Source organism: Pituophis catenifer, unplaced genomic scaffold (assembly GCF_029215685.1).
Source record: "Pituophis catenifer annectens isolate HBS135680 unplaced genomic scaffold, rPitCat1.0.hap2 SCAF_1, whole genome shotgun sequence".
NCBI classification, from domain to species: Eukaryota; Metazoa; Chordata; class Lepidosauria; order Squamata; family Colubridae; genus Pituophis; species Pituophis catenifer.
In genome coordinates this window covers 232313254-232333219 of record NW_027256881.1, presented here as the reverse complement: position 1 = coordinate 232333219, position 19966 = coordinate 232313254, and the positions used below count along the sequence as shown (strand labels likewise).

The 19966-nt window shown below is 42.9% G+C and overlaps 1 protein-coding gene across 1 annotated transcript in view; it reads left to right on the top strand.

The window, feature by feature from the left end:
• Positions 1 to 334: 334 nt before the first annotated feature.
• The window catches only part of WNT6 (Wnt family member 6), a 50173-nt gene continuing 30541 nt past the window's right edge, over positions 335 to 19966 (top strand). Inside the window, exon 1 of the mRNA XM_070957151.1 lies at positions 335 to 399. Coding sequence (XP_070813252.1) covers positions 335 to 399 — 65 coding nt within the window. The remainder of the gene's footprint in view (positions 400 to 19966) is intronic.

Genomic DNA, 19966 nt, shown 5'->3' with positions numbered 1-19966 from the left:
CCGCTTGGCCCTCGCTCAGCCCCCGCTCAGCCCCCTCCCCTCCCACTCTCCCTGCCTTTCGCCGTCCCCTCCCCGCGCTCCGCTTTGCCTGTCAAGGGGAAGCAGCCTCGCCGGCCGTCCCTCCCTCCCTCCCTCCCTCCCTCTCTGGCTCTCTTCCTCCGCTTGGGACGGGGCTTGCGAGGAAGCGCTCGCCCAGCCGAGTGAAGCCGGTTTTGCCCTGCAGTGCGCTCTCTCTGCGCCTTTCGGGGCGCCCGGTGCGCCGCGCTGGAGAAGGGGTCGGCGCCCCAACGGCCGGGATCATCCGGGCGCTTCTCGTGGTTTCTTCACCGCCAGGATGTTGTCCCAGCTGGGGCTTTTCTTCATCTTGCTCTGCCCAGCCAACATCATCGGACTCTGGTGGTGAGTAGCTGGGAAGCCGGAGAGAGTTGCCGGGAACGACCGAACGGAGGTCCCAATCTCTCTCTCTCTCTCTCTCTCTGGAAGGTCCAGGCGCGCGGAGCTTGGTGGGGAGGAAACGACCTGACTTAAGGACGTGTGGAAGACCCCCGAGAGCCCCTTAAAGGGAGGGTGCGCGCGCGCGTGTTTGTGCGGGGTGCGGGGGTAAAGGAAAGCTGCTAGAGAGCTGGAAGTTTTCGAGGTGCGGTGGGGCGAGAAGGGGTGTCAGAAGTCTGTTTCCAACTTAGCACTCTCCTCTCCAGCTTCAAGCGCGCCTGGCTGGCCTGGAATGAAAAGCCGACGGGGGCAGCTTCAAAGAGGGACGCTTGCACACTCCGGAGGGCTCATGCTTCAACGGCAGCCTCCCTTGCACTGCAGGGCTCCCTCTAAGCGTTAGGACAGCTGGACGGTTGGGAGGACAGAGACCCTCTCAGAGTCTAAGAGCGCGCGCGTGCCCCTGTCGCAAGCTAAACCCTCCCCACGTGCCCTAAAAAAAACCCCCGCGAGTGGCTCCTGAAAGGACCTCCGAGGTGATCTTTCATCACCCCGGGACGCATCTCTCCCTTCTGTCGCTCATCTTCCGGGAAAAAGCCCTCCAAGTTTTTTTTTTTTTTTTAAACCCTTCTCCATCTCCCGCAGCTTGGCTCCCCTTTCTCCGCCTCGTCCCAGGTCCTCGAGGATCATAAGGTAAACGCCACAGACGCTCCTGTTCAGATGGGAGCCGACGCCGGGCGAGCTTTGAGTTGTCCTCGGGCTACATTCCTACAGAAGGCAAGAGAAGGAGGGGGGGACTCGACCGAACCCTTGTCGAAAAGCTCCAAAGCTCTGGAGAAGCAGGCTGTCTTTACTTGGCCTCTTTGCTAAAAAGTTAAAAACTTTTTTAGTTTTAAAAAGTCATGGTCTAAGGAAAACGCCAGAAGGATTCCAATAGCATCCTGTCTGTGCCCCATTTATGATCGGGCCTTCATCAAAGAATGGGGGGGGGGAACAAACCCAAGAGAGCAGAGAGAGGGTGGGCGGGTTCATGACAAGAAGGAGCTGTAGCTGAGAGAGACCCAGCCTTTGGAAGCCTAGATATCTGTCGAAACATGACCTATTTAAATCTATTAAGAATTTCACCAAACCTGTCCTGATCCCCTTTTAAGTGCTTTCCAGCCTAACTTCCTTCCAGGCGATCCAGAACATAATTCATTAGTTAAGGTGATTCGTCTCAACGTTGTCACACACTTGCCAGACCCCCAGAATCAAGTGTGGAGTAATCCTTTCATGGCCTTCTTCCCAGCTAGTCCTGACCAGCAGAGGAGGTCATCTCAACCACCTGTTGATTGTTCCAGCCAGCTTTAGGAAGGGGGGGGGGAAGGCCATACTCTTAAGACTAGATTCCGATTTTGCAGAAGGACAAGGGGAACTTTAACTCCCTTGAAAATGTTCAAAGTAGGAACTGAACTATACAATTTGATCAATGGATCATCCCGTACAAAATCACTGTCAGGCTGATCTGGAATTGGGGGGCAGATTTTACAGTAGCTTTTATGGATAGAGACAATTTTTCCTGAAATGGGAAAAAAAACCATCCTGCAGTATTTTGGTATCTTGTCAATATATTTTATTTATTTCAATTTGGATGCTGCCAGCTCCAACCAATTCAGTTTGGAACACATGGATCAATTAATAACTATATTGATCCAAAAGATATTGAGCTGATTTATCCATGGCTTTGCCCCAGACAGGGCTGATTCAGACATGCATGGCCACAATTAACCCACATTCAGTGACTGATAGCTGAAGAATGAACCAACTCCATTTACTAAAGCCATAGCATGCGAAACTCTGCCTGCTAATGGCTAATCTCTGAGGGTGATCTTGACATCAAGGGCTGACTACACATGTAGTGGTGTCTAGCCAGAACTGCATTTTCTTTGCTGTGCATAATGGAAGTCAATAAATCAACCTGATTCACACTTTATGCTGTGCCATGTCACAGTTTTTCTACACTGTGATTTGGTTTGTGGTGTAAACCCAGCCTGTACTGGGTATAAACTACGATTTGAGCATAACATGTTTGGTGAGCATCATGATGAAGCAAATGATAGCTTAGCAAAATATGTGACTCCAATGAAAAACATCCACAAACTTTTTTTTTTTTTTTGAGAAATGAGAAACAATTTTGCCTATATGTATATACGTAGATGTACCGGTAAAATCTGAGTTTTGTGTAACAATACACTGCCAGGGAAACCCAGATGTGTAATAACCAAATTGTTTCAATGTGTAATCTTTGACTTTGATATGCTGACATTCACCACAGAAATGCCAAGGGCACTGTCACCCCGAGGATCTGAGCCAAGATCCTCCTGGATGAATCTGAGCACTGGTCCTGCCAGTTCTGTTTTTGCACAGATTTTGTTTGAATTTAGTAGGCCAAGAACCTTCTTAGACTGCTGAATGGGGGAAGGAGGATTGGACTACTGACTTTCTAGAGGATAGTTGGGGTATATGCAGTAACATATTTGGGGAAGTAATCTTATGAATCTTTAAGGAACTGGTCTTCATGCAATATGAAACTAACAATGTTAGTAATGGGAGCATCTGCCAGTTACAGATTCAGGAGTCATGTGCTACTTCAGCCTGCTTGTCTACTTTCCTTCTCCAAGAGTGTTAACAATGCAAGAGGGGGAAGAAGGAGCCAGCAGCATCTACTGTATGCACATAGCCCCCCCTTCCCCTCCCAGGATGTGAACAGGTTGGAGTCAAGGGAAAAGGATTGAAAAATGGACAGAAGGAAGAAGCTCTACTAAGGGCATCTGCCAAGATTGTATGTTATTCAACTCTCCCATCCTTCAAAAAGCCTTTTGCCAGAGATGCTTTCCTTTTACTTTCACTCCTTTCAAGAGCATTTCAAACCAGCTTCCAGTTCCCCATGTCTCAAACTATGTATGTGACAAAGGATGGTTCCCATTGTAGGTTCTGTATCCATGCTGCTTTCCCATTTCTCTTCCAAATACTTTGCTGGGAATTGAGGGGCCAGCAGCTCTCATGGATTGATAACTGGTTAAAGAGTAAGAATAATAGGTTATTTTCACCTGAATTTATTCAGTGGGATCCCACAGGGATCAGTGCTAGGAATGGTGTTCTTAAACTGATATATGAATAAAAAATAAGTCTAAGTAATAAATTCACTATATTTGCTGATGTCAAACTGTTGAGGTTCAAAACATCAAAGAAGGGACTGTGAATGCTTCAAAAAGATAGCTTTCCACTTAAGTGAAAGAGTTTGACAATGGCAAACATAGTCAATATAAATAATATGATGCACACCTGCATAAAATATCCAAATATTACTTTATTGAGATCCGACCTGACATTTGCTCACCAAGAAGTGAATACATACTTAGGCAAATTCTGTGCTTGGAAGAATTTGATGAATAAAGAAATAGAATTGCCAATATCATCCTATATCAGTCAGTGGTGAGATCACGTGGATAGAGGTGATATTTCTGATCCCTGCATCTTAAGAAAGTGATTATAGAGTAAGATGTTGGAATTTGGAATTATAGTTTGGTGTCCTTTACGGAACTGTCCAATGCATTATAGTCAACTCTTCTTTTCTATGGTAATTCTTGCATTCTTGAAAAAAAATGAGGAAGTGAGCTATATGGGCTTTTGTATGCCAACTTTTCAGCACTCTTTAGAAGAAAACCCTCACCTAACCAGTAAGATGGTTGGTCTGACTTTTGCTTGTCCAATTGTTCCATTCTACAAGTATATCAAGGCCAACTCATTGACATCTCTTGCTTAAAACTGTTATTTCATCCAGGGTGTTGTGCCACATCACTCAGCCCCCCAGAAATGTGATTGCATGTCCTTCTGTCCCTATTCTCCCACATAGTTCCTAGTTTGGTATTGAAAATTTTAGATTTTATTGCCCCCACTTGCCTGTCCCTTTGCAAGAGTGGTTCCAGTGTCAAAGTGACTCTTCCAAGCTCTATTCAAAATGTTCCTTTGAAGAATCAAAGCAGAGAAAAATGGACAGATGCTTTGAATTATATTTAAAAATCCAGCTGCCTCCCTAGAAACTGATTTAGCATCACTGATGCTCAGTGTATGAGAACTGATTGGATGAATAAAGCTTGATGGTTTGACTCTTGGATCTGTGTGTTCCACTCCTCTTTTTTTCTCCTATTATTGTAGTTCTGACCTTTCATGTCAGCTGTCACAATTCCCATCTTCCAGCTTTAAAGAAGCACATTTGGTTCACCCTTCTTATAGAATCCTCAATTTCAATACATTCCAGAAAATGCTCTTGGACAGTTATTTCAGGGACATTTCCATGAGGTTCTGTTACAAAACATACCATTGAAGTCCTTTGTTCTGTATCATTAATGTCCGATGTGTCATCCAGAATAACAGAGAATAATAGAATAATATCTTGGCTACTTTCGATCTGCCATAATTTTTTTTTTTTTACTTTTCTTGCCAGTAACTCTGTGATCTCATTTTGAATTTCTTTTCCAAGATTAGTGGTGTGTTTTCACTGCGCCCGAGTGCAGCATCAAACGCAGCCATCTGTTTCACAGTTTTAAAAAAGTTTCCACAGTTTAATGCATGCAGAAGATTGGAAATGCCATACTGGGAGAGGTGTCACTGTTAAACATCTTTGCTACCCAACCATATGTTTTTGGGAACATTTTGTCAATAAAGACTTGGGTTGATCTCCGAGAACCTTCATCCTTAGTCTCATTTTAGGCCTTTCAGGCCACATAGAGAATGTTTCCTGGTGATAGAATAGAATAGAATAGAATAGAATAGAATAGAGTAGGGTAGGGTAGGGTAGGGTAGGGTAGGGTAGGGTAGGGTAGGGTAGGGTAGGGTAGGGTAGGATACGGTAGGATAGGATAGGATAGGATAGGATAGGATAGGATAGAATAGAATAGAATAGAATAGAATAGAATAGAATAGAATAGAATAGAATAGAATAGAATAGATTTTTTTTAATTTGCCAAGTATGATTGGACACACAAGGAATTTGTCTTGGCCCATATGCTCTCAGTGTACATAAAAAGAAAAGATACATTTGTCAAGAATCATAAGGTACAACACTTAACGATAGTCATAGGGTACAAATAAGCAATCAGGAAACAATATCAATATAAATCGTAAGGATACAAGCAACAAAATTACAGTCATAAATGGAAGGAGATGGGTGGTGGGAACGATGAGAAGATTAATAGTAGTGCAGACTTAGTAAATAGTTTGACAGTGTTGAGGGATTTGCTGCTTCTTCATGGTCTACCAGATTTCTAGCCAGCCTTTTCAGCCTTCTGTTCAGTAGGACCCACTCTGTCTGGAAAATTAGTCTAAGAAGAGTTTGCAGAATCCTGGGTTTTTGAGTATACAACCTATGGCCTCTCTGCTGTGTCACCAGTAAGATTTTATGCCAGAAGTGTTTTGGATGGAAATGTTCCTTTTCACCACTTTTGGAAACATGATGTTTTTCACTTTTTGTGAAGTACACGGAAGTCCCCCCAGGCTGCTGCTGAAGTGAGTCCACACTCCTGGATCATGTAGATTTAAGAGCAGAACTGAATAGCAGTTGTTTCTTTCATCTCAACCACTCTCTCCTTTGATCTACACTTTTCTTCAGGAATGTGTATGGCTAGATCCCTTGCAGATGGAAATATGGATACTGCCTGCATGCTAATTACCTGAAAGATCAGGCACCTTGTCACAACCTACATCTCCATGACAGCCAGGAGTTCATGGTGAAGATTTGTGTTTCATGTATCATAGGAGGAGATCTCCTCCTGCTGAGATTAAAAAAAGCTACTGCTTTCTTTCTTCTTCTGCTCCATATTATCTTCTTTCACTCATGATTTCTGTTCTGGGCCAGTTAATCAAGTGGATCTCAATATTCAGTTGAAGGGGACCAATAAGTAAGCTAATACAAGTAGTCCTTGATTTACAACAGTTCATTTAGTGACAGTTCAAAGTTACAACAGTCCTGGAAAAAATGACATATGACTGTTTTTCACACAGTTGCAGTATCCCCATGGTCACATGATCAAAATTCAGATGCTTGGGAACTGACCCGTATTTATGATGGTTGCAGTGTCCTGGGGTCATGTGATCACCGTTTTGGTGACCTTCTGATGAGCAAAGTCAATGGGGAAGCCAGATTCACTTAATAATTGTGTGCAACTAACTTAAGAACTGCAACGATTCGTTTAACACCAGTGGCAAGAAGCGTCGTAAAATGGGGCACAACTCCCTTAACAAATGTTTCACTTAGCAACATAAATTTTGGGCTCAACTGTGGTCGTAAGTCAAGGACTCCCTGTAACAAGTGATGGAGTGTGGGCTACTTGGGATCCTTCTAATATTTCCCCCTCTTCTGCCTCTAAGACGTTGACCAACTTTTCTTCTCAAATGGATTTAGGAAAGTGATTGGACACTTCCTGTGAACTGCTGTTAATTAATCCGGGCTCCTCTGGGTCCTAGAGAGATACAGAAGAGCCTCACCTTTCCCCCTTTCTCCACATATGCCATGCTTTATGCGAACCCCCTTTTGCTTTCTTGCTGAGTCTCTTATGCCTCTTTTCCTCCAGCATAGGAAATTCTGTATATTGAGAGGAGAGAAAATCCATGTTTTAGCAAAATAATTTGGTAGACCCCCGGGATTTATTGAGTCCCCCAGGCCCTCATCCCATCCCACCCCCCACCCCCATCCCACTTGGTGGCACGTAAGGGGACTCCCTTAGTTCATCTCATAGCAAATCTGTGATCATCCTGTATGCATTGGCAGACTTGGGACTTTGATGCTTAAGTGAGTAATGCAGAAGAGGGCAGATGTTCAGTGTGCATTGGCTGCCCTTTGATTTTCATTTAAAATTAATAAAAAGAGAATAGCCCAGCTGCAAAATCATGCAAGAAAAAAAAAAAACTTTGCACAAAAGAACTCTCTTTAAACTCTCTCTCGAGTTCCTTCGGAGGATAGGAATACTAAACCAATTCAGATGATTTCTCCTACACTCCCTTGCACTTTTCTCTTACACCTTCTCTTTATTTACAGCTTGGCACCTTGATGCTTTAGTACTCAGCCTTCCTTTGCTCTGCAATCAGACATCTGCTCCAGTGGTGAAATCTGAATTTTTTTTACTACCGATTCTGTGGGCGTGGCTTGGTGGGCGTGGTGTGGCTTAGTGGGCGTGGCTTGGTGGGCATGGCACAGGAAGGATATTGCAAAATCTCCATTCCCTCCCCACTCCTGGGGGAAAGATATTGCAAAATCTCCATTCCCTTCCCACTCTGGGGCCAGCCAGAGGTGGTATTTGCCGGTTCTCTGAACTGCTCAAAATTTCAGCTACCGGTTCTCCAGAACCTGTCAAAACCTGCTGGATTTCACCCCGATCTGCTCTGCCCAACTGGCAGCATCTATAAAGGGTGGGAATAAAGAGCGGGTAAAGCAACACTGCTGGAGAAATCAGCACCCTGACATACTCAAGGATTGTGTTCCTGAAGCAAATACCCAGTTTCTGGTTCTTAAAAGAATCCTCAAGGAAATCAGTTGTTTACAAGAAGTTGATAGCATTTTTCCTTAAACGAACTGCCTGTGGAGCTCCTCTGGAAAAATGCAATGAGATCTGGATATTTTCTATCACACATTATGTACTGGCTGAAACAAAATGGCCCACACTGGATTCCTGACCTTTAGTGCAAGACTCTGCCAGATTGCAGAAGAAAAGTGTTCTATACCAAAAAACCTTCCTCTTGACTCTTAGTCCAGCCAGCCTCATTTCAGGGAGGGGTGGCATTTACCCCATATTCTCAGCTTTGGACGTTTTAATGCGGGGAGCTCAACATACGCAGCTAGCTTTTATCAAGAGCATCTGTAGAGAGGGCAAGAGAACAAGACTTGTTGCACATGTCATGACATCATTGCACGAAGGATGTTAATTGTGTAATGCATTGTTTGTGCAACGACTTCTTAAAGTGCATGACATCATTGTGACTTGCGCCAAATGCCTGGGCCTTATAGAGAATCAAGCTCTTAGCCCATTGTCTAGTTTAAGACTGTTTCTATTAGTTGAACTATAGCATGCTTACATGCCAAGCCACGATACCGCTTGTTTAATTTTGATTTAGCGTAAAGCGTGAACTTCAGCCATTTTATATTATGGCTAGCTGTGAGTCAGGATTCAGTGGCCTATTCAGCGAATCACAATCAAAGCAAACTCTCTCTCAGTACAAGAACAGACAACTTGTGCAACTGGGGAGGAATATTGATTGATTGATGATTGAGGAACCAAAAAATGACAGAGGGCATGTCTGATGCAATTCCTGGAGAGGCAGACAATCTTGACTTGCTTTTTGTGGAGTCTAGGGCTCAAGTGCAAAGTAAATGCAAAATTAGGGCCAAAAAAAGGCAAAGAATCGTATTTAAAATGGTGTGTTTGGTGCTAAATTTTGACAGTTCCATTTGGCAGGATTTTGGGAAATGCAGAATGGGTGTCGGGGTGCCGTATTTCCTGAACCTAGGTAGGAAAAGGTTGAATTTGTCATTGTTTATTGGAAAGTCATGTGTGTAACATGGACAATCCAACGATGTTCCACCTGATAGGGCAATGGATATTGCGTGTAACTAGGAGAGAAACTATTTAGAGAGGTAGGCAGCACAGAGTATATCATCTGATTTGGACATTTCTGTCTACGTTTTTTTTTTAACCTTTAATAGGGTCAAGAACCCATACCTCACATTCTAAACAGTGCATGTTAATTCTGCACTGATAATCTATGGAGATTCTCAGTCATCCAGGTCATGGCTGTCCCAAAGGTGCTTTTTCAAAAGGCAACTGGGCTTTGTTTTTGCTTGAAAAAGTTTCACTTCTCATCCAAGAAGCTTCTTCGCTACTTCAGAAGCAGCGAAACATCCTCAAGCAAAAACAAAGAAAGCCCAGTTGCCTTTTGAAAAAAGCACCTTTGGGTCTGCACTGATTAATTATCCCAACTCTATGTCAACTCTTTCTATCCAATGATAAATGTAGAATTCACCTTGCACTGAAGCATGGAGTCCTGTAGCCATGTTACCTATAACATACTTGATGGCAGCCAGGAAGAAGAATTTGAGGAATGGCAACAACTAATTAAGCTGTACTATATCAATTGATTTTGAAAAGGAGCATGTGCCCCAAAGCTGATTCTCTATAAGTTATTGTCTTTTGCGTTGCAGGAAATGACATGCAAAGGAGCCAGAGATAGGCCAAACAATACTTTCCAGATACGTTGGATCATAGTTACCACAAACCCCATTGAGCATGACAAAGTATTGAGGAATATATTTAATTCAACCAGGTCTTATGAGAAACAAGTGTGAGTTTTCATGCTGTTGCCCAGTCTCTCCACAGTATAGACACACACACACACAATTGTAAGGCTTAAGCAGCAGTTACCAAGCTCTCTGGGCACAGGATATGATTGATCTCATCCAGCGGTTTTGACATTATCGCCATCTTGTTCCTTAGGGGACAAGAAAACCTTAATTGCGTCATCTCAAATGTACTTTTTCCCACCACAAACACGTTGGCAAATGAGACCAGCCTCTTAATGTGAGTAATAGCAGATTTATATCAACACAGATTAATGTCTTAAACACTCAGCACGGGGGCCTCTGGGAAATGTATTCTGAGATACAATGGTTGCATGTTCCTGGGAGGCTGTTCTTTGAGATCTGACAAACTCCTTCCCCCCCCCCTTACAGCACTAAAACCATTCTTTGAAACCGAAAGAGCAGCATTTACATATGTAGGCAGGAATTGTACATTCTGATGAAGCACCATGGGATTTGAGTCTGGCTTTGTGCGATGTGTAAATGTGTCACTATGGTTTCCCTTGCCATTTCTGTAAATGAACTTTTAATGCTGCTACTTTGACTACAGTAAAACGGCTTGGGTTTTGATAACCACTATCTTGGCTGCTTCTGCCTTGATTGTGGTCCATGTGAAGCTTTCAGAGACGGTTTGAAAAAGCTGCTTGAGAACTTGATACTGCTGTGGCCCTGAAGGTTTTTAAAATCCCGCCATCACTGAATCAAGGTACACACCCTTTTACTTTGACCGTATCACCATCCTACACAACAGCTCAGTCTTTAGAAGGGCCTCTGATTCGCTTGGCAGAGTTGTTTTCATCTGAAGAACCCTTGCCTATCGCTGGTAACTCTTGAGACCCTTGAGCAAAACAAGCGCGGGAAACAAGAGTCAGCTAGAGAGTAGCTGTCTAATAATAGTAAAAAAAAAAAAAAAAAAAAGGCTGGGGACCTAGAATAGAGCTGAAGGATTGGAACACATAGACTTGAGGGGAAAGTCAGCAGGGAGCGTTGAAAGGAAAGTTGGAGAGAGTGAGTAGAATGAGCAGAGGGATTTTTGAACAGACCCAGAGTAGGAAAGCGAGTGTTTTTTGTATGAAAAACAAATCACAGCCAGACTTTTGACTGCAAGGTTTTTGTTGCTAATCATGATGTTGCAGAGCAGAAAGTTGTGAGTGTGATTGAAATTGTACATCCTACAATTTGGCTGAATCAAACCTAATGGAGAGTTCACACTTAGCACCGATTCATAGATTATTCCTTGCAATCTATAATGGCTGGCTTCATAAACATACCAATATGAAACACGTACTGTTCATATAACCGATTATATCATTTTGTCATGAAAAGAAGATTGGAATCCAAAGCCAGCATTTAGGCTGGCAAACCTACCATTTTGGATGATAACATGTAGTTTTGAAAACTTCAGCAAGTCTTGGTGGACCATATTTGGACTTAGAAACTAAGCAGGGTTGGGTCTCCCTACTTCTTGGGAGGGAGACTGCTATGGACTACCAGGACTGTAGGCAAGCTGAAAAAAATACTGTATATCCTGGAAGAAGATCAATGGGAAATCACCCCTTTACTGTTCCTAAGAAAACTGTACAGATGTATCTACTGTATGTGATCACCAGGAAATGAATCTGACTTGAAAGGGATTTTATCTTAAATACTACAGGTAGTCCTTGAATCACAACTGTAATTAGGGTCTTAAGTTGTGATGGTCATAAAGCATGTAATCACTGACCAGACCCAGTTTTATTACCTTTCTTTGCAGCGGTTGTTAAGCGAACACTGCTGTTGTTAAAGGGATACACTGTTCACTATGAACTGGTTTTTGCTGGAAACCAGAAATATAATGCCATTTTCTGGCAAGAATTTCATAAATTATGGTTATGAAATTGTGGGATGCTGAAAAAGCTATACTGTAAGTGCAGTTCAGTTGCTGAGTGCCCGAAATGTGGTCATGTGACTGTGGGGATGGGAGGGGTAGAGGTTGGAACTTTAAAATTGGGTTTTAAGTAACTTTTTGGAGATCAGTCATTAACTCTGAATGGTCACTAAATGACTGGTCATAAGTCAAGGACTACCTGTACCCCAGGGCAACTAGTTAATTTTGGCACCGGTGGCAGATAATGTTACAAGTCACTTTGTATTCCTGTTAGTAAAAATTCAGTAGGAATTTTTATGCATGTATGTTTGCGTGTATGTGTATATATGTACAGTATGTATTTAATTTATATAGCCATCCATCTCATAAAGAAATAGTTCTGTGTGGTGTACAAAAGAACTAAAACAAAATGTAAAACTATTTTCATTAACAAATATTAAAAACATTAAAAAAACAACTATAAAAACAACTGAAACAAGAATAATGGATAGATGTCAATAGTAATGGAGCAGTGGTGGGTTCCTCCCGGTTTGGCCCGGTTCTCCCGAGCCGGTAGCGGTGACGATATGATGTCACCGAACCGGTTCTGCCTCCTGCCCCTCCGCCCCCCGCCCCCCTGCGTTATTCTTATCTTTTATTTGCCCCCCCCAATCTATTGCTGCCTCCTGAGTTCCAGCTGATGGCTAGAGGGAAAAAACCTGTTTAAACTCTTGCCAGGGGACTTCAAAGGGCCGCCCTACAGCTGATCAGTGTTAAAAGAAAACAAATGAGTAGACCAGTGCCTGCAAAAATACATGAGTAGATCAGTGCCTGCAAAAATAAATGGGTAGACCAGTGCCTGCAAAAAATAAATGGGTAGATCGGTACAGCTCTGCAAGCAGTTAAAAGCCTGGTAGACCAATACCCATGCTAAATCCTAAATAATTGTCACATGACCATCAAGCCACACCCACAAAATAAGCCACGCCCACAGAACCAGTAGTAAAAATTTTTAGAACCCACCCCTGTAATGGAGGCATCTCACTTGTTCACCCATCTCCTGAGGTCCCCAGGCCTATTGGCATAACCAGGCCTTGAAGGACCTTTGGAAGCTTAGAAGCAATGAGGCCATCAAGTGGGGAGGATATTTCACAATGTGGCGGTCACAGCAAAAAAGGCCCACCACCTAGGGCCCATCAAATGTAGATCCCTAGATGATGGAACCTATAACTTGCCCATTTGATTAGATCAGGTCTCTGTTGTCCAGTTTAATGAACAAGATCTCACATCTGGTGAAATGTGGGCAATGCCCCCGAAAGCTAAGAAATTGTTGGATAACAATCACCACATCCCCACCTCTGCTCTTGCTTCTTGTCTGATGCTACACTTGAAGGTCAGCTGGGCATAGAAAGAGTCATACACATTACACACCCCCTTCTGGGCCCAGCTAACTCTTGATAACACATGCTGGGCCAGACCTCTCATCCACAATCAAATCACAGATTAGGGAGGCCTTATTCAGAGGTAGGTTCTATTTACCTTTACTACCGGTTTGCTCACGTGTGCGCACACACACTTCTGCGCATGCACAAATTGTCAATAAATAAAATAAATAAATAACTTTATTGTCATTGTATGTGTATACACAGTATACCCATACAACAAAATTCACTTTTAACACCCAAAGACCAGGCCCAACACACATAACAATCCCCAAACACACTCCCACCCGCCACAATTCTCCACCCCTAAACCACCCAAATTATTATGACGTCCGGGCAGGTGAGCGGAGCCTCCCACCGCTTTTACAACCTGTTCTAAAGAACCGGACAGAACCGGGAGCAACCCACCACTGGCCTTATCTAAAGACCAACCTAGCATTAAAAAAAAAAAAAAGCCAGAGTGGGAGCCTCTAAATTAGAAAACACAGTTGCTACAATTTCATGACACTCAAACCTGCTAAATGGTTGGGCTGGTTTGAGTGGTAACAATAACCTTATCTATGATTTTACTGTTCCAGGAAGGAAGGAAGGAAGGAAGGAAGGAAGGAAGGAAGGAAGGAAGGAAGGAAGGAAGGAAGGAAGGAAGGAAGGAAGGAAGGAAATTTTAATGGTTTCTTCCATATACTTCCAGAAAGAAAGAAAAATCCCAAGTTCCACCATTTCATTGTGCAATCACTGAATTTGTAAAGAAAAAAAAAGGGCAGAAATTGGGAAGGGGATGTTCTAGCTACACCATACAGGAAGCAGTTCGAATGGAAGTATTTGCCTACAGTGAAATGAAACAACAGGTGAGCGTGAGCCGGAAGAGGCCAGAGAAGACTTTTGATGCATAGAAAAGACGGGTAGAGGCTGCATCCCTGGTGGGTGGGCCTGGGGCAAGTAGATGATATTGTCTATTCTGGCCTGTGAGAAATGGTCAGTTGCCTAGTCTTGCATTGGGACAAATGGTCATGTGTATCAGCTCCAAACCTCCTTTTCTTTTCTCTTTTCTAGCGGACCCTATAAATCCTCCAGTTTTGAATCAACCCCCCACCTCCATAAAATAAACCTTGGTATTGGTTTGAATTGGGTTGCATTGGTTTAATCAATGAATCTCTTCTTGTTTCTGCTTTTGGCCATTTATAATTTAAATGCACTGAGCTTTTTGGTTTAGCTGGCCAATTGCTGATTCATGAGCAACTTAAGAAGCAACTCAAGAAGCAAATTAGCTGGTTCCTGGCAGCTGTACCAGATTTTAATCAAGGACTGGGAAACATTTTTGCCCACGGTTTCCACATGAAGCCAAGAAAACTATTAAAACCTAGTATGAGATAGCAACAGCTTCTGAAGCTAGACTTTCATGTTAAATCTCAGAGATGTGGTACTTCTCAATATAGGCTCCATAATTGTGAGGATCTTATTACTAAGAGTGTTGTGGTGTTAATTATAGGGCCTGACTACCAGGAAGAGGTCAGTGTTCTCTCTCTCTCTCTCTCTCTCTTTCTCTCTCTCTCTCTCTCTCTGTGTGTAAGAGAGGGAGGGGGGTGGGGGAGAGAGAGAAAGTGAGAGTTTCTGGCCTTCAGATTAGCATCCAGAAAGTAGAATACAGGTAGTCTTTGACTTATGATCACAATTGAGCCCAATGTTTATATTTCTAAGTGAGACATTTGTTAAGTGAGTTTTGCCCCCATTTTATGACCTTTCTTGCCACAGTTGTTAAGTGAATCATTGCAGTTGTTCAGTTAGTACCCTGTTTTCCCCCAAAATAAGACATCCCTTCATAATAAGCCCAATCGGGCTTTTGAGCGCATGGCATAAGGCCAAGCGCTTATTTCAGGGTTCAGAAAAATATAAGACAGGGTCTTATTTTTGGGGAAACACGGTAACACGGTTGTTAAATGAATCTGGCTTCTCCACTGACTTTGCTTGTCAGGAGGTCACAAAAGCTTTCAAATGGCCCCAGACACTGCAACCATCATAAGTACATGCCAGTTGCCAAGCATCCAAATTTTGATCATGTGACCATGGAGATGCTTTAACAGTCGTAAGTGTGAAAGATGGTGATAAGTCACTTTTTTTTGGAGTACCGTTGTTACTTTGAATGGTCACTAAATGAACTGTTATAAGTGAAGGACTACCTGTGCTGCTTGAAAATGCAGAATTTGATCATCCTGGCGCTGAGCAACAACCATCCAAAGCAGTGAAATACAACTATATGTGGCCTTTGTAGGTAAGTTGTCAGAAAAATTGTAAGCAATGTCCTGATCCCACCCCATGAGATCTGATAGGCTCAGAAAATGAATTGCTATGCACATTAGCCAATAATATTCTGCAAGATTGGCACACTCTGGTCCCTTTGATTAAATATTGGGACCTTGGAAGCGCTTCTCTATAGTTGCGATTGCTCTCTGGTATGAAGTTCACCCTGGATGCCTCCCCCTCCTATTGTTTAGAAGAGCCTTGAAGACCTGGCTCTTTGCCCAGGACTTTGGTGAGGGACAATCAAGACCATTTGATTCATCCTCACCCCATCTTGCTTTATTTTATTTGTTTTTATATTATTACAGTTGATTCACGCAGTCACTCAGATGTTTAGACTGGATCTGGCATTTTTATCCACCTATCGAGTTCCTCCCAAGGACCCAGGATAGACAAATGTTGCTTGTTGATGTTGAGGGTATCATAGCAGGATGTAAGCTTTACTTGACTGCCTTTTTGCAATAGGCTGATTTTGATTTTATTAATGCCAATGGTGTTCAGAAGGTGCTTCAGATACTTTAGGATTACATCTATTACTAATGTTACTATCTTTGCTTTCTTTTGCTACAGTTGTTGTACTTTTGTTTTCATTTGTATTTTGTGATTTTCTCTAGTTCCTTGTTTTTTATTCTGCTGTCTCCAGGTACTGCAACATCCACTAGCCAGACTTTTTTTGGTGGTACTTTTTGTTAACAATTGTTAAGTTTGGGGTGTTGTGTGGCGGATGTTTATTTGTTTGAATTCTAAAGTCCCAGAGCACTTTGGCTCATTTTCAATTTCTATTCCTTTGTCTTTTTTGTGATTTCACCAGTTCTTGCTTGCAGGCAAATAGCGTTCCTTGCAAATATTCCAATGCACCATTGTTGCAACTTTGATGGGTCCTTGGTGCTCTCTGAGCTTGGTTGTTTTCATGCAGATGTTTCATTAACCAAACTAAGTAACACTACCAGTCAACTAGCACTGATGGTGTAACCTAGTTTGGGTAATGAAATGTCTGCAAGAATACAACCAAGCATAGAGAGCACCAAGGACTCCTTATTTCAGTCCTGAACTACAAATATTCTCCTTTATTGGTGTTGTGACTTTGTCATTGGCAAATTCACCATCAGTCAATTGCAAAAGGCAGCTTTACTTGGAACACCTTACATCCTGCAACAATACCTTAACACCATCAAACAACATCTGCTTATCTCAGGTCCTTGGGAAGAATTTGACAGGTAGCTAAAAATGCTAAATCCAGTCTAAACATCTGGACTGATAGTGTGACTAATCACAATAATTCTGGTGCCCAAAGTCAATCTAATCCAGTGTTTCTCAAACTTGGCAATTTTAAACTGTGGGGACTCCAACTCCTAAAATTCCTCAATTTTAAGAAGTTAGGTCTATCCTATCAGCAGGGGTGAAATGCTCTGAAGTCTGCTACCGGTTTGCTTTGCTACCGGTTTGCTTAGCATGTGCATGCATGGTGTGCACCAAATGTGCATTTCGTGCATACATGCACAGTGTGCGCCAAACACAGTTCACATGCATCCGCACCGCAGGTACTACTACAGTGCTGGAAAAGGAGGATTAAGAAGCCTTTTCTAAGGTAAGTAGAATAGCGAGGGCGGGGGAACAGCTGTGCCACGTGATTTAGATTCACTAGAAAGCAGGATTTCCTGCTTGCTAGCGAATATTAATCATGCGGCACAGCTGATTGTCAGAAATACCAGTTTGCCTGAACTGGTACAATTTTTTTTTACTACCGGTTCGCCCTAACCGGTAGCTTTTATTACTACCAGTTCAGGCGAACCGGTTCGAACTGGTAGCATTTCACCCGACTATCAGGATTACAAAAATCCAGGTGACCACTGGATAGCGGTAGAGAACCTACACTGTAATCTAGTGGTCATCTAGATTTTTGCAGCTGAGATTCAAAATCCCAGGTTAAACAAAGGCATAATGGTACTTGCTACCTGGCATTTTGCCATGCAAAAATACATTATTTCTCAGACTTCAAGCATTCCCAGACACTGATTGCTGTTTTTCAAAGATTGCTTGCAAAAACGCAGTAATCTCTTCACATGGATCAAGGGGCATCTGAGTTTCTCAGGAAGAGCAGCAAAGAGCTCAAAACTCATTCAGAAAGCTCTGAGCCGAGTTTGGACCATGTTTGTTTGTTTTATTGTTTTATTAAATTTATATACCATCTTTATTGGTATAGACCATTTATAGACCATCTTTATTGTATGTATGAAGTGTTCAACAGTTGTGCATACTCGACCGTGGGATTGAGGTTTTATCAGTAGAACAGTTGGGGTGATTAGTTACTCAGTTACGAAGGCAGGGATGAGTCAAGCACATGAGTGATGTCCAGGAAACTCTTTACCCCAAGCCCTGGAGACAAGATTATGTATTGTGGGGATGCTCTTTGGGTATGTGATTATAACAATCCTTTCTGACCTTAATGCCTTTGCCATCTACAAGTATCACAGAGATGTTGTGTTTCACCCAGTTTTAAGGGGATCACAGATGCTTTTGTGATTCCTGAATTTATTTGTCATTTCTCCGTTTCAAAGTGGGGGGAGATGGAAAACCTGTGGGTAAGACCAGGATGCTGGCGGGAGATCTGGGTTTGGTTCTCTGGTTTGCCAGAGACTCTCTGGGGGATCTTGAGAAATACACTTCCTGTTTGCCTCCAGTAGTTGCTCTCTAGTTCTCATCACAAATGCTTGTTTATCTTTCTGTTTACTGTACACAGAGATCCCGAAAGTACCGAAGCCCTTGTTGCATAAGAGGCACTGCTTTCATTTTTACACATCATAGTGAGCATTATCAGTATTTATGTTTAGGGATTATATATATGTAGGCAAGTATAGCTTGTATATGTACTAATTCAGAATCTCCTCAAGCAACCAGGTTTTTCCTGCAAGCACATTTATGGCATTAGTACAAATGCCCAGATGTTACTTAGTTACGCCACTAATTACAGAATGTATTGGGTTATGAACCAAATTGACTTAGTTCATATCACACTAATCCATGAGTTAATAATCCACCATTGGCTAGGTTTATACATTAGTCTATAAACCAGAGGTGTCAAGCTCTATTTCATTGAGGGCCGCATCAGGATTGTGTTTGACCTCAGTGGGGTGGGTGAGGTGGGTGTGGCCAAGGTGGCATGGCCAGTTCGATGTCACTTGTGTCAGGGGTGCCTGAGGTGACCCAAGCACTCTGCCACCAAAAATAGGCTCCCGAGTTCCGTTTTCGGCTGCCACGGCCTCCTGCAACCTTCTGCCCTCTCAAGCTCCATTTTCACTGGCAGAGGATTACAGGAGGCTGTGGCAGCTGAAAATGGAACTTGGGAGCCCGTTTTCACTGATAGAATCACCACGGGTCAGTCCTTCACCGTTTCCAGGGCGGCCCGCAGGCCAGATCTACATACCCCGCGAGCCGCAGCTGGCACCCAGGCCTTAAGTTTGACCTTCCTGCTATAAATTATAGTTTAGAAACCACACTGGGTGGATTCCTATATTGTTCTAAGCCACATAATACTGTAGATAATGGATCAGAGCAAGATCAGATCTGATATTTTAGGGCAGGGGTTCCCAATCTTGGCAACTTTTAAGCCATGTGGACTTCAACTCCCAGAATTGCCATGCTGGGAAATTCTTGGAGTTGAAGTCTACAGGTCTTAAAAGTGCCAAGATTGGGAATCCTTATTTTAGGGGCTGAAAGGCAGCTGGCCATATAATAGCTTCATAAAGTTGAGGGATCTTCCCTACAACTCCTGGTTTACCTATATCTCAGCTATGACCTTTGATTAGAACTACAGACAATAAGAAATGTTACCCCAATGCCATTGGACACTAGGCGAAGCCTTGGGGGCAGTTTGGGGAGGGCTGAAATGGTTGTCTTGATCCTTGTAGAGCTGACTTAGAAAAGTAGAAACTTTCTGTCTTCTGTCAACATCTCAGGGAAAAACATTCTGTACAAAGCCTGGTCTATTTAGTTTACAGTGAAGTTTGGCTCCAGTTGGTCTTTGGAGAGAGTAATGGATATTGAATTAACCTGACAGCTTTGTCCTGGCAATTTAAAGCAGCCTTGTAAACAAGCCCACAAAAGTTACTAGCCTAAAAAAAAAAAAAAGACCAGTTTCTGAAGGGAGGCAAAGGTGAGATGGGGAACATTACACTTTTTTTCAGGAATAGCCTAATGCTGGGAAAGATTGAGGGCAAAAGAAGAATGGGACAACAGAGAGTGAGGTGGCTGGATGGAGTCACTGAAGCAGTAAGTGTGAGCTTAAATGGACTCCAGAGGATGGTAGAGGACAGGAAGACCTGGAGGAACGTTGTCCATGGGGTCACAATGGGTCGGACATGACTTCGCAACTAACAACAACAACAACTACAACAACAACAACAACAACAAGGCCGGTAGGAGGACAGTCCCATTCTTTTGCAGTCCACTTGGTTTCCAGGCTGGATGAAGACAAATGTTAGATTGTTCCAACGCTGAATCACCACCTGATTTGGTCACTTATTCTCCATGCTCTTGCTTTCATGGCCACCTTAGGCTTCAAAA